Genomic DNA, 13,708 nt, shown 5'->3' on the forward strand with positions numbered 1-13,708 from the left:
ACAAATACATTAGAGTCACTAGAATGAAGATGGCATTTTTTTTTTTTTTTTTTTAAATCTTGGAGCTGGTTCTTCCAACTCTCATACCTGTGTACTATGAAGGTAACCTGTGTACTATGAAGGAAACCATAAAAATTAAAATGTATACCAGAGGTCCCTTAAGAAAAACAACTTATTGACAATGAATTTCACCAATTGGCATGCATGCCAGTAGAATTCGTGGTGGTTTTAATTTTGTGGAGGGGCCTGCATTCTTGTGCAAAAGGTGGTTGGCTAAAAGGTTACTAGGATAAACTCTTAAAAAAAAAAATTCCACAGTAATCTGCAGCTTTGTCATCACACATGGAATTCAATAAAATTCTCAATGTCTCTGGTTAAATAAACATTTTTTCTTACTTAGTCTGCTTATTTTTTTGTCTAGACTAAAGCTTTTTAACAGGCTGCAAAACAAGCTGAATGTTTCTCTTGACTTTAGCTAGCAGAATACACGTAGGAAACTGTTACCATTTTCTTAAAAATTTTCACTTAGGTAAAAGACATAAATCAGCAGCACATTAAAATTATAAGAAACACATCAAATATTTTAAAACTCAAGTTAAGTTGAACCATAAGCAAGGAGATACTGAGAAATAATGAAGCAATTAGTGAGTAGTGCAGAATTGTTAAGTTGGAAGACCTGTTAAGACAACTTTTAATTTTTGTGGTTTTTTCTTCACTGACATTATAAAAGATTGAAAACCCAGAGGTAGAAGAAAGCTGTAATAGGTCTGCCATTCAAATGTGTTAACTGGATTATGAGTTAATCTGTGGTTTCTTTCCTCTAATTTATTAAAGGCTCATTTTACCTGATAAGGTGTTACCTAACCCAATGACTGCAGTTTCCCCACTTAGATCATTGGTATTTAACTTGCCATAGAATACAACTGAAACATTCCTTCTTGTTCTAGCAAAATGATGCCTTCTAAATAAGGCAACGTTAAGACATTTATTGAATACTTACCATGTAAAATGTTCTGTCCTAATGCTTTACTGGTATGAACTTGTATAGGAAAGGAAGGCAGAATTTTAAAACTTTCCCAGAATAAGACAGTTAGTCTGGATTCAAATGCAAGCAATCTGGCTCCAAAGACCGTGCATTCCTAAACTGTGTATTTTTTCCAATGTAGACACAACATACTCTGAATAAGTATCTGTAGATGTGTATGGATGTACAATATTGGGAGAAAACAAATATGTATTTGTTTGGAAGTATACACAGAAAATGGATGATATTGGATGTCCTTTGGGTTGGGACTCAAATAAATGAGGGCTATTGGTACTGGGAGAGCTTTATATGTGCATCTTTCTGCAATTTAAATCTTGAAATAGATGTATTACCTTCACAAAAATGGATAAAGGAATATTTAAAAATCATATGAATTCAGTAGGTTGTATCATGCTAACAAGTAAGTTAATCCTACATTAAAAATAAAGGCTAGAAACATAGTTGGGGAATTCAACATGTTTTATTTTGCCAGGCCAATGATTTCATCAATATCCAATTAAATTTTAGTGTGACAACTACATTTAGTTTGTTTTCTTACACAGATTGAACATTCACCATTATGACAGTTTCATCATGCTAAAATCTATTCACAAACTTACACTTTGGAAAAAAGTGTATTTCTAGAAAATTTTATGTACAATACAAATGGAAAAGATATTAAGTCCTGAATTGTCAAACTACACAAAACAAAACCAATCAACCACCAGTAGTATACATTAACATTTTTGAAAAAAAATTTCTTTTACATTCAGCAGAGTTATGTTCATGAAGAATTTCTACATTTTTAAAAGTAATGAAAGTATACACAATTTAATAATTGTGAAAATATAAAGAATTAAATAGCACAAATATAGTATAAAACTAAACACCCTTACTGTCTATCAATTTGGGCTTATGTGAAACAAAGGGAACTGTGACTCTAAAACAATTTTACTTTTAACTTTGGACATAGAATAGATTGGCCATAAACACAGAAGATGGTTTTGGCTTTACACTGACACATTTCTATGTGTCAATGTAGAGGAGAAAAGTTTAATTATACCTTTTAAGCAGGCAAACCATTATAATAAACTGCTTTAGAAATTACTTTAAAATTATACACATTTGGAACAACAGATTTTTTTAAAAATGAAGTTTGGTGTTATGTTATACATTTTAACTATTTTTGCCATATCGAGGCCTCCTCATATATTATCATAATTTATGATAACTTAAATAGTGAATCATATTCTGATATTCTGACTAATAATCATATTCATTTTGACAATGACTTTAGTTTTTGAAGTTTTATACTGCAATACTTAAAAAGGCCATAATCTACTTTAATTACCTTCATCATAGATTATTAACTATAAATAAAATTTTTATACAAGATTTGGATTAGGTACATGGTACAATATCTGTCTTTACCTGGAAGCATGAAAATGTCTTAAAAGGTAAATAAAAAAGCAAAAGTAGTGTTTTTTAAATATATATGAGAACATGAATAATTTTTTTCACATTTTTCCATCTAATTTTTATTTGGAGAAAATAATTTCAGTATGGAATTTTTCTAATAAAATTATTCAAACATACAATTGGGAGATAATTATTTTATTCATCACAAAACTTACTACATTTACACTTAGAGACCAGTGAACATAGTACCATTACCTTTTGAAAGAAAGAATGTCTCTTCATACTGTTTTCTTACTTTCTAGACATAACAAGCACCTTGCCATCACACCAAAAAGATCATAAAATATATAGTGTTGACTTAAAAATCAGTGTGATATCTGAGACTGGTTTTAATAAAAGGGAGAATCAATCATTGAATTTGAGTACTGAAGTTGAAAACTAGCCACATTTGTTATAAATTCCTCTTTAAAAATTAGTAGTTTCTACTTTGATTTTTCTTTTTGATGATTTCACCCCTTATTTAGAAGTCTAATACTTCAAAGATTTTTCCTTCTTATATTTTTTAATTTGCCACACAGACTAGGAAATAAGAGAACAAACAGTAATAACTGAACAGTGCAAGATTATATTCTTTGAGTCTAAAATAAATTAAATAACTTCCAAAAAATGTAAATGCTTTTGTTTGGAAGGTGATAACAAGAATATAAGCCGAACTGCTTCACTGATATAACTCCCATCAAGTATCTTCATGGAGCAGGTTACTGATTTTTATCTTCCTGAATAAGGAAACAAAGGTCAATGACAGATACTGGTAACTGATTATTTCTACAATCTTAAAAAAAAAAATAAAATATTTCATTGGAACCATATAAACTCATCATTTTCTCTTTATGAATAACTCATGTTTTCACACAATTTTAAATGCCTTCTTCCTTTTATATTTCTTTTGATAGCCATTCTGTCATATGCATTTATGACTTTTACTATGTAAAAGCTGTGGATTTGGAACTTGTTTTCATATATAAAATCACTGACAATTAGAATTCTAAAGCCCCAGAGCAGGAAAGGAATACCACAGGGATATGGCCCTCATTCAATTGAGGGATGCAACAATTCTAGTTTTGTAGCTACCATATCGATTTTGAAGAAAAGGTGAATAAAGATATAAATAAAATCTGGGTTAAGTTAAATATTTATATGCACCATGAGGACCATGACATGTCTAGTGCTAGTCACTATCATACAAGAAAATGCATGCTCATTTCAGTTCATGTAAAACTCACTTTAGGAGTAATTACCTTTTTCAGTAATTCTCATTGGTAAAGCACAAGTTTCTTTGCTCAAAATTTGATCATTGAAGACAGAGCATTTGTTAATGGAAGCATAAGACCCACATAAGAAAATATTATGACTCTGGCAACTGATTCCTCCTGTTTCTACTTTTCCGGCTATTGATGAGGGCCTTTAACTTGCCATAGTCCCCTCTCATTTTCTGTGACTCGTCTCCCTGCTGATGTTGCTGCCGAGTGTCTTTGCAGTATTGGTTAATCATCTGCATTTCTGAGTGGCTGAATGCTCCCATGATGTCCTTCGGGTGGAAGGGTAAAGCCCTCACAGAGCTGGCCCAGGTCCATGGGGACCATTTGTCAGTCACAACGGCCACCATTTCTGAATCTAAAACTTTGAAGTTGATCTTGGCTATGGTCTGCTTGAAACTATTTTCTGTAGCAATGCAGTGATAAAGTCCTTGGTCAGAACCCTGAACAGAGCGGATCAGGAGTCCCTGTGAAGTGGCTATGATTCGTTCATTCAGCTTAACCTAAAAGAGAGACACATTAAAGTTACTGAAACTGAACATTACATTTCCTTAGATTATGACCAACATATACAGAATAGTGTCAACTTTCACAGATTTGGGAAAAAAGTATTGAGTACTACTTAGCATCTTTCTCAGTGGACACGAAATTTTGGTCAGTTCCACTGCCTTTAAATAAAAAAACAAACAAACAAACAAACAAACAAACAAAAAAAAACCACACAGGAGATCTTGTCACACTGTCACAGGGGTATTGAATCTAATAAAGACAGGGTGAAGATATTATCCATATTGGCAAAAACAGCTTAAAGTGCTTTCCCCTGGATAGAAGAAGTTTCTCCATATATAAGCACAAAATTGTGGTTGCCTTTGAAATTAGAATCACAGTCAATATATGTAAATGAAACTCACAGATACTTTAAAATATCTATTCCATCCTGGTGTTCTAGTCTTTTATATTTATAAAAAGTACTCACTAGTAAAAACATGAAGCCACAATTAAAGGGTGAATTTTATCTTTTTGTTTCAATGAAGGAATGTTCTTCTAAATAAAAAATACATAAGCAGAGGCAGAATTTTGAACATTATCAAGGGCCTTTTTCAATTATCCCCAAATAAACAATGTCTAAAAATTAGCTGGGATGTCATCATCTTTTAAGTCCTGTAAGTGGTTTTACTTTACAAGGAAAGGTAATAAAAAGCTATGAATTAATATTTAATTGCTTTATAGATTTTACTGGAAAAATGATTATTTACTGGGTATCAGTAAATGCTTGAAACCTTCCTTACAGTTCCACCTGTAGTATTGCCAATGAATAGATAAAAACGTAAGTGGTAAGAGGTTCTTTGACACGTATACTCAAGAATACTCTTTCATTGAAGAAAAAAGAAATTTGATCAAAATCAAAATTAGATAATGCATGTTAAATGTTTTCCTAAATGATAAAGTTCTGTGCAAATGGACAAGATATGACTAATAATATCTGAATCAAAGATCAATTGGTTTGTGCACACACACACACACACAAAAAAAACACACAAAAAGGCAAGTATAGTATTAAAAGACAGATAATAGAACAGAACTAGAAAAGAGAGAGTCACTTGGAGGAAGAAAAAATTTTGACATTAATTAATTTTACTAAGTTTAAATGTCCCTCAAAAACAAATCATGTATAAATACATTCAGAAATTAAAGAAAAAAGAAATGTTATCCTATTTGTGCAAAATTGGGAAAATATTTTGAGTCCAATATGGTAAATCCATTAAACATGTATATAATATTTGGCACAATTACATTTTAGGAATTTATCTAGAATATATACTCTCACATGTGTGCAGGTGTTTTTGATAAGAGGAAAACAAGAAATTATCTAACAAATAGATGGCTTTGAAAAAAAAACACTTACAGTATATTCACATGATGGAATATTATGCAGCCAGGAAATATGACATTGAATCACATGTACTGATATTCAAGCAGGGTCTGTGTGTGTGTGTGTGTGTGTGTGTGTGTGTGTGAGTGTTGTGTGTGTGTAGGGGAAGAAAACTATGGAACATATTTGGAGAAATATATAAGTCTTGGGAATCTTACTCTGGGCAGTGGGAATAAGAACTGAGTAATTATTATTCCATAAGTATTAGTATTATTCAATAAGTATTAGTATTATTCAATAGATATTAAAAGTGATAAGTATTGAAGTGGAGGAGGGCTTTCAGTTTTCACTTTATGCTACTTAGTATGAACGATTTGCCTTTGCTCTGTGAGCTTTTATCATTTGTCTTACTTAAAAAAATGATTAATGTTTACACAGTAATATGAGTGAGAAGCATATGTTTTCTTAAAATAGAAAGGATCACAATAAGTTTAATAAAATATTAATAGTTTAAGAATAAGTAAAATTGTGCTCTGCTTAAATTCTGAACAAAACAGACTTTCATACTTGTGTTAGAGCTAATGTTATTGCAATATTAAATTATTAAATTCTTATGTTTTTGAGATTGAGAAAGAAAGTCAAATAGTAATATTTGAGTCTCCATATTCTTGAGCATTCTGAAATAGAACTTTGGAAATATTATTAGAGGGAATAAATCCTTAACATTCCATTTACATTTTACTATTAATTTATATGGCAGATATTCAAATATATATACTTATTTTAAATCATAGATGTTATATTCACTTATATATTATTCTATTGAACTTTTTACTGAAGAAAAGAAAATTACTTTTTAGTTGATCCTTGTTTCAGTATTACCCAATTCACATATATACCTATAGGCTTTTTCTGGAAGGACTGTTAATATCCTTGTGTTCCTGCCCTGGCCTAACAGCTCACTTGTGTATAGTAATCATCATCACACATTATGACTTCTAACCCAGGTTACTCTGCAAGCTAATTATTATAATCCATATCCATTCAAAATAGTTGAAAATTAATTTGACTGCAGAAATGTCAAGACTTCTTTGATAACAGATTTTACAGCAAAGAAAAAAGATCTCAATAATTTTCATGATTAAAATCTTTCTAAAAGTATTGTTAGCATGATAGGCTTTGGAAGAGTGATGGGACTCTGATGTCCAACTAGCTCATCTTTCCTCCAGATAATTCAATTTCCTCCTGCAAGTAGTCATCTGCTTATGGTGTAATATTCCAGTAATGAGGGACACATAATTTCCGAAACAGTTCATAAGATATTTGGGTAGACAAGTCTGAGAGTCGGAAAGTATTTTGCATATGAAACCAACATTTATATCAGTAATGTTGATGCAGTATCTGTGTTCTACAGCTTAAGGCGGTACTCAGTCTACATACCCTTAATTAACTTAAATGTAGTAACCAAATTGCCCACAACAGAAGAATACACATAAATGCAGAAGGCTCCACTTCCCCCTTGGCTCCATCAGACTTTATGATGCACAAATGATGGTATGTTTTAGACCTCCCTAAGGCTTTAAATATACATATATATTTTTATCATCTCATTTGTCAGGACAACATGACATCGATATTACGAAATTCATTATTTACAATATATCACCCTATGCCATTTTACAATGTCTCCCTTATTTCAAAAAACCCAGCTCTTTCCAATCCATGAAAAGTTTCAGTAAGCGTGTTTTTATTTGAAAATCTAAGGACTTTTTCCATATCACTAAATAAAGGCAATGGTCTCATAAACAATGATTCCATATATTACCTAACCAAAGCACAAGAGTTATGAATAATAAAGCAATGGAAACAGATTACCACAGAGCAGAAAAAACGCTCTTTGTCATGAAGGTTATAGTTCAGTGTACTTTCTTGCTGAGGAAAATTAAACTTTTTTTAAAAAGCCCCCTTTTATCTTGTGAATCACACAAAGGTGCTGTTGTGTGAAAACTTGGCTTCTGGATTTGCACACATCTTGTTTCTTTTAGGAATGTTTCCTCACATCAGTACCACTGTCTTAGTGCCCAGGCTCTTGTTTCAATCACCATGTTACAGAGGTGAGCAGGCAGAGAGAATTTCTAATTAACCCATCAATTCTTAGGACAAAGGATTTTAAGGAAAGTGGCACTTGTCATCCCAAAGACATAAAAGATGATCATATGCCTTTCCTTTTTCCTTAGATCTGAGCCTCACCGAGGGACGTTGATTTAATGTTCTCTCCGAAGCCCTGATGGATTGCTGCTGTGCTGCTTTACTCACCTCTTTCCTCCTGTCTTTGTCTTTCTGTAACAGCCACTTGATAGATGCCTGCGGAGACTTGGGGGCACACTCCAGAAAAGTGGTGTTATTTTTTACTCCATACTGGACAATTTCAGCTGCATTTCTGTATGCTAGCAGGCAAAAATAAAAGGCGAGAAAGAAAGAACACAACTGAATTTAGAGCACATTCTCCTGTAAAAATGCTATATACATGATTATTTTTATACAAAATTGTGAACAATTTTGGCAGCCAGTAAAAAGCAGTGATAATCATTTAACAAGCAAAGTAGGATACGTTGTTTACTTGTTTTGTTTATGTAAAGGGAAGGAGAGACTGTGAATTAAGGTAATGTTGATAAAATCATGTTTATTCAAGAATTACTCTACACCAAGGATTGTTGTTAATATTACTTTGTTAACTTAATTATTACAATACTCCTGCCACATTTTCTCAACTTTTCACAGCTGAGCAAACTGAGGCTGTGAGTTATGAGGAAATACACTTTAGTGAATGTGTCAGGCAATACCGAAGCCAGGTCTATCCCATTCCTAAAGTCCATCCTCAGTGTCATATAGAGGAAACAGGTAAGCACTGGGAAAGGGCAGAAAGAAAGCTGTGGCCTTGGTGGAATGCAGTGATTGAGAACACTGTCTTCAGAATCAGTGGAACGTAGGGTAAAATCCTGACCTTACCACTACCGGCTGTGTCAACTTAGACAAGTTACTTGATGTCTCTGTGCTTTAGTTTTACTCATCTCTAAAACATGGATTATAGCATTTTTACATAGGGTTCTCAGTAAAAGTATTAAATTAGGCAAAACATTTAGTATTGCCATATGGTAGCTTAGATGTGAACAGAATCCTCACTAATAAAGCAGGAATAATAGGACTCTAGTATGGTTTTTTTTAAGCATTGAGTGAAATAATCATTAAAAAACACTGAGCTCAGGTTCTGACACAAAGTCAGCATTAATATTTGTTTGATGTTACCTCCACTGCCATTATTCTTACCACTATGACAACTACTACTGATGGGAACTGATACACTTTTATAAAATTGCAAATGGAGAAATGGTAACTTGAATTTATTCACTCAACTAGATGTATGGAACAAGTAAGCAAAATCTGTCTTAATTTGCTCTTTGCAGTTAGAATAGTAAAAAGAATGTCATTTTTTACTACAGGAAAGCACAGACTCAAAGGGATTAGAAATAGGAGTCTCACTGTTAATTTTTGAAACAGCATATCTGTAGCACCTTGGTGAGCCACAAGGAAGGTCTTCTTGGAAATATTTTTATTTGGTGGGACTGAGGAAGGGAAAGTATTGTAACATGGTAACTCCATGTCAGAATGGGAAGGATGGAATTAGTTTAATTGAAGGACACAAGGCAGGATTGTCAACAGGCATTGTAGTACACCCATGTTCACAGCAGGATTCTCACTATAGCCAAAAGATGGAAGTAAACCAAGTGATGGATGAATCGATAAACAAAATGTGGCTTACCTACATACATATGTACATATATATGTATATATACACACACACACACAATAAATACACACATGACAAAATATAATTCAGCCTTAAACATGAAGAAAATTGTGATATATGCTACAATATGAATGGACCTTGAAGACTTTCGGTTTAAGTGAAATAAGTCAGTCACAAAAGGACAAATATTGTATAATTCCACCTATAGGAGGTATCTAGAGTAGTTGAATTCATAAGAAATTCGTAAAGAAGTAGAATGGCGGTTTCTAAGGGCTGGAGGGAAGAGGTAATGGTTAGGTGGTATTTAATAGGTCTAGTTTCAGTTGGGAAAGATGAAAAATATCCAGATGTGGCTGGCAGTATGTTGCACAACAATGTAAATATGCTTAATGCCACAGAACTGTAAACCTTAAAATGGTTAAAATAGTAAATGTTATGTTATGTATATTTACTGCAGTAAAGAAAAATGCTGTTCTAAAGGTTCTTCGGTGGTAAATCTCAAAATGGAAAATAGGTTTTCTTTAGAACGAAAATAGTAGCTAAGAAAATCTGTAATTACAATCTGTGTGAAAGATCTTCCAGCTAACATACTTGAAGTATATGTGTTCCGAGACATTTGTTTTTCATGATTCTCAGTATACACACAAAAAGCCTTTAAGTTTTAATTACCATATATAAATACACAGAATGTTATAATAAATATTTTTGAAAGTGAAACGTTTGAATCTATGACAATGTTTTCCCTTACTGAAATGTGACACGGAGCATTGCCACTGTGCACTGAGATTGGCCATTGCTCACTTTTAATACCTTTTAGATTAAATCCTCTGCATTGAGTCAGTGGGTTTCCATGTCTCACGTCTTGTCTTCGGCTCCTCCTGTAAGTGCAGAAATACATAAAAGTGACTGAGAATTATCACTGCCAATTACACCACTCTTAAAACACTGTAATTTTAAACGTTGCATCCTTTTTATTGCTAAGCTTTCATAAAAATTTTTAAAAAGAGTTCTGATTGATGTAGCTATCTCACATTTCTTATACAATTCATCAATAATGGGGGGGGGGTTACTTATCTTTGCTTTTCAATCTGAATAAGTTTTTCCATCTACATTCAGGATGGAATGGCTCTGAATCTCCTGTTGCATGCATATCCTGAGTAAATGCTACCTTCTCTAATTAATAGTGTAAATGTTTAGTTTAGAGAAATTCAGCCTAAATTTTCTAAATCTATAACCTCCAAAGTATAAACTCACTAGCATTTTTCTTTTTATAATAGTTTGTCTTAAATAAACATACTTGTTTCTTACAAAAGTCAATGTTTTCTGTTTCTAGATATATTAAAACTTTTCTGAAATAAGCAATAAAGATAAAAATAGGGACATTTAATAAAAAGTTAATTTCATTTACTAGAATAAGCATGTTGTCCCCAACTTTTTATTTTGAAAATTTCAAGTCTACAGAAAAGTTGAGATATGAGTAAAATGAATACTCGTATACCTAGATTCACAAATTGTTATATTTTGCCACATTAATTTCTTTCTTACATGTAAGTACATATCATGTATATATTATGGATCCACACCTATGAAAGCCTTTAGAAAATAAGTTACAGACACAATAATGCTTCACCTGTAAGTGCTTTAGTATGTATTTTTCAACAAGTAATCTTTCAACATAACAATATAATTATCATCCTAAATATATTGATATTTAACAACATAATCTAATGCATATTCTATATTAAAATTTCTCTAGTTCCCAAAATCTCTTTTATGGATTTCTTTTAAGTTAACTAGCTTCCAATCAAGGTTCATCCTTTGCATTTAGTTGTTATGTATTGTTAGCTTAAAGCATTTCGACATTTTAGTTACATTAAGCCAGATGTGGTGGCTCACGTCTGTAATCCCAGCACTTTAGGAGGCCAAGGCGGGCAGATCACGAGGTCAGAAGTTCAAGACCAGCCTGGCCAACATAGTAAAACCCCGTCTCTACAAAAAATACAAAAATTAGCCGGGCATGGTGGTGCATGCCTGTAGTCCCAGCTACTTGGGATGCTGAGGCAGGAGAATTGCTTGAACCCAGGAGGCAGAGGTTGTGGTGAGCCGAGATCATGCCACTGCACTCCAACCTGGGCCACAGGGTGAGACTCCATCTCAAAAAAAAAAAAAAAAGTTACATTGTTTGCAAACTGGTCATTATTTAAATAAAAGTTTTAAGTTGTATTAAATTATTTAATTTCGTGAGTTTCAGATGCACTAAGTACCTTACTTTCAGTGGTATTACATCGTCTAAGAAATCGAAGTGGAGCAACTGAAATCATCTGAGCAAGGCATCAAACATTGTTAAAAGTCAGAAGAAGGTGACTCTTTAAATATTGTGAATACCAGCCTAAATTGATTGCTTACTATCAATACGTGACTGAGCATATCACTTAATTGGGTTAAATGCTAAGTCTTTCTTAATACTTTTAAAGATAAATAAAAATATTCAGCAAGAACAGAAATATTAAAAGTACACAGTGGTTATTAAACTTACAAAGAAAAATTAATCTCAAAGTCATTGATAGTGAAAAAAGCTCATTTTCTAGCTAAAGAAAACATTACTTCATGTACACAACAGACTTTATAAATCTACTTATGGCAGAATAGGTATAAAATTTTGTACCACTTAGGTATTCCTTTTCCAAAGTCCCGTGACCCTTACCAGCTGTATATTTCTGTACACACACAAACACACAACAGTGAAAGTGTTAGTCACTTTTCTCTCAGGAAATATGATTAATATGGCACTGTACTCTAGAATAGCTCCCATATCGAGTTTTTACTGCATAATATTTGCTATATTTTGAAGTCCAGCATTATTTTACTATAGTCAACTTCTAAATATATATTATATGAGCATCATGAGAGCGTTTTCAGCCGTCTAGGCAAGCAATATCATTCACAATGGCTAAATTTATTGTCCTGTGATCAACACTATATAATGGTTTACTCATGTATACAAACTCTCAAGCTGGGCAATCTCAATTTACAATATCACATAGCTTCTAGACATTCAAATATAGAAAAAACACTGTTATGGCTTGGCTTAAATCATGAGATCAGCAAGGCAGCCATCTGAGCCTTTTTTATGTATAGATTCCTTCCACGGTACTCACATAGCATCACAAAAACATGCTCGTAGGCAGAGTAGTACTGTATTGCATGTAGGATTTGGAATTTGGTTCAAGTTTCCCATGTTTCATACACAATAGTAAATTCTTTTCGATAAACAATGAAATCTTTTATAGAAAAGGTATTTATTTGAAAATTGATCTGATTATCTTGTCTTAAAATAAAGTTTCTAACTACTTGTCTGAATCCAGAACAAATAATGTTAGGGACTATACAGCAATATTTGATACAAAACCACAAATATTTAAGATATTTGAGAATGAAAATGGAAAAAAAAATGCTTTTATTGTTTACTATAGTTTTTTTTGTTTGTTTGTTTGTTTTTGAGACAGAGTTTCACTCTTATTGCCCGGGCAGGAGTACAGTGGTGCAATCTCGGCTCACTGTAACCTCTGCCTCTTGGGTTCAAGTGACTCTCCTGTCTCAGCCTCCTGAGTAGTTGGGATTACAGGCATGAGCCACCATGCCCGGCTAATTTTGTATTTTTAGTAAAGACAGGGTTTCACCATGTTGGCCAGGCCAGTCTCCAACTCCTGACCTCAGGCAATCTGCCTGCCTTGGCCTCCCAAAGTGCTGGGATTACAGGTGTGAGCCACCATGCCCAGCATGTTTACTATAGTTTTTTTAAAAAGGCAGACTATTGAGCCAATGATATTTAACAACTTCATTATGTCAAAGTATGGATTCCACCAATTTCCAAGTATAACTGTATTTCTCCATTTGTATACAAATAAAACAGTTTTTTGCTTTTTATTTCTATGAAATCCTCAAAGTGATCTTTGTGTTTTGCTTAGAGTGGCATCAGCACAAAACTAGGTAAATTAACACTATTAAATAAAATAAATGTGGAAAAATACTTCAAATCCATTACCTTCAAAGGAAAATCAAAAATTCATATGGGAATTTACAAAATAGTTAATTCATTCACCAATATGTTTTGCATTTACTATAAGTATAGGCTTAACTAAGTTAGGACATAATTTGGAGAATGTAAATACTGTAGATATTTTTAGTGAAACTTCCAATATGCTAGTCAAAGATAAATATGGGTAGCCTCAGGCATATTTTATACATATGTAGCATTTTCTGGCTTT

General features: G+C 32.7%; 1 protein-coding gene across 1 annotated transcript in view; it reads right to left on the minus strand.

Annotated features, from left to right (window-relative positions):
• Nucleotides 1-1,486: 1,486 nt before the first annotated feature.
• SEMA3C (semaphorin 3C) overlaps nucleotides 1,487-13,708 on the minus strand; it is a 179,290-nt gene continuing 167,068 nt past the window's right edge. The window contains exons 16-18 of the mRNA XM_050785237.1: nucleotides 10,251-10,318; nucleotides 7,949-8,079; nucleotides 1,487-4,262 (exon numbers count right to left, since the gene is read on the minus strand). Coding sequence (XP_050641194.1) covers nucleotides 3,849-4,262; nucleotides 7,949-8,079; nucleotides 10,251-10,318 — 613 coding nt within the window. The 3' untranslated portion in view covers nucleotides 1,487-3,848. The remainder of the gene's footprint in view (nucleotides 4,263-7,948; nucleotides 8,080-10,250; nucleotides 10,319-13,708) is intronic.

This window comes from Macaca thibetana, chromosome 3, assembly GCF_024542745.1.
Source record: "Macaca thibetana thibetana isolate TM-01 chromosome 3, ASM2454274v1, whole genome shotgun sequence".
Taxonomy (NCBI): Eukaryota; Metazoa; Chordata; class Mammalia; order Primates; family Cercopithecidae; genus Macaca; species Macaca thibetana.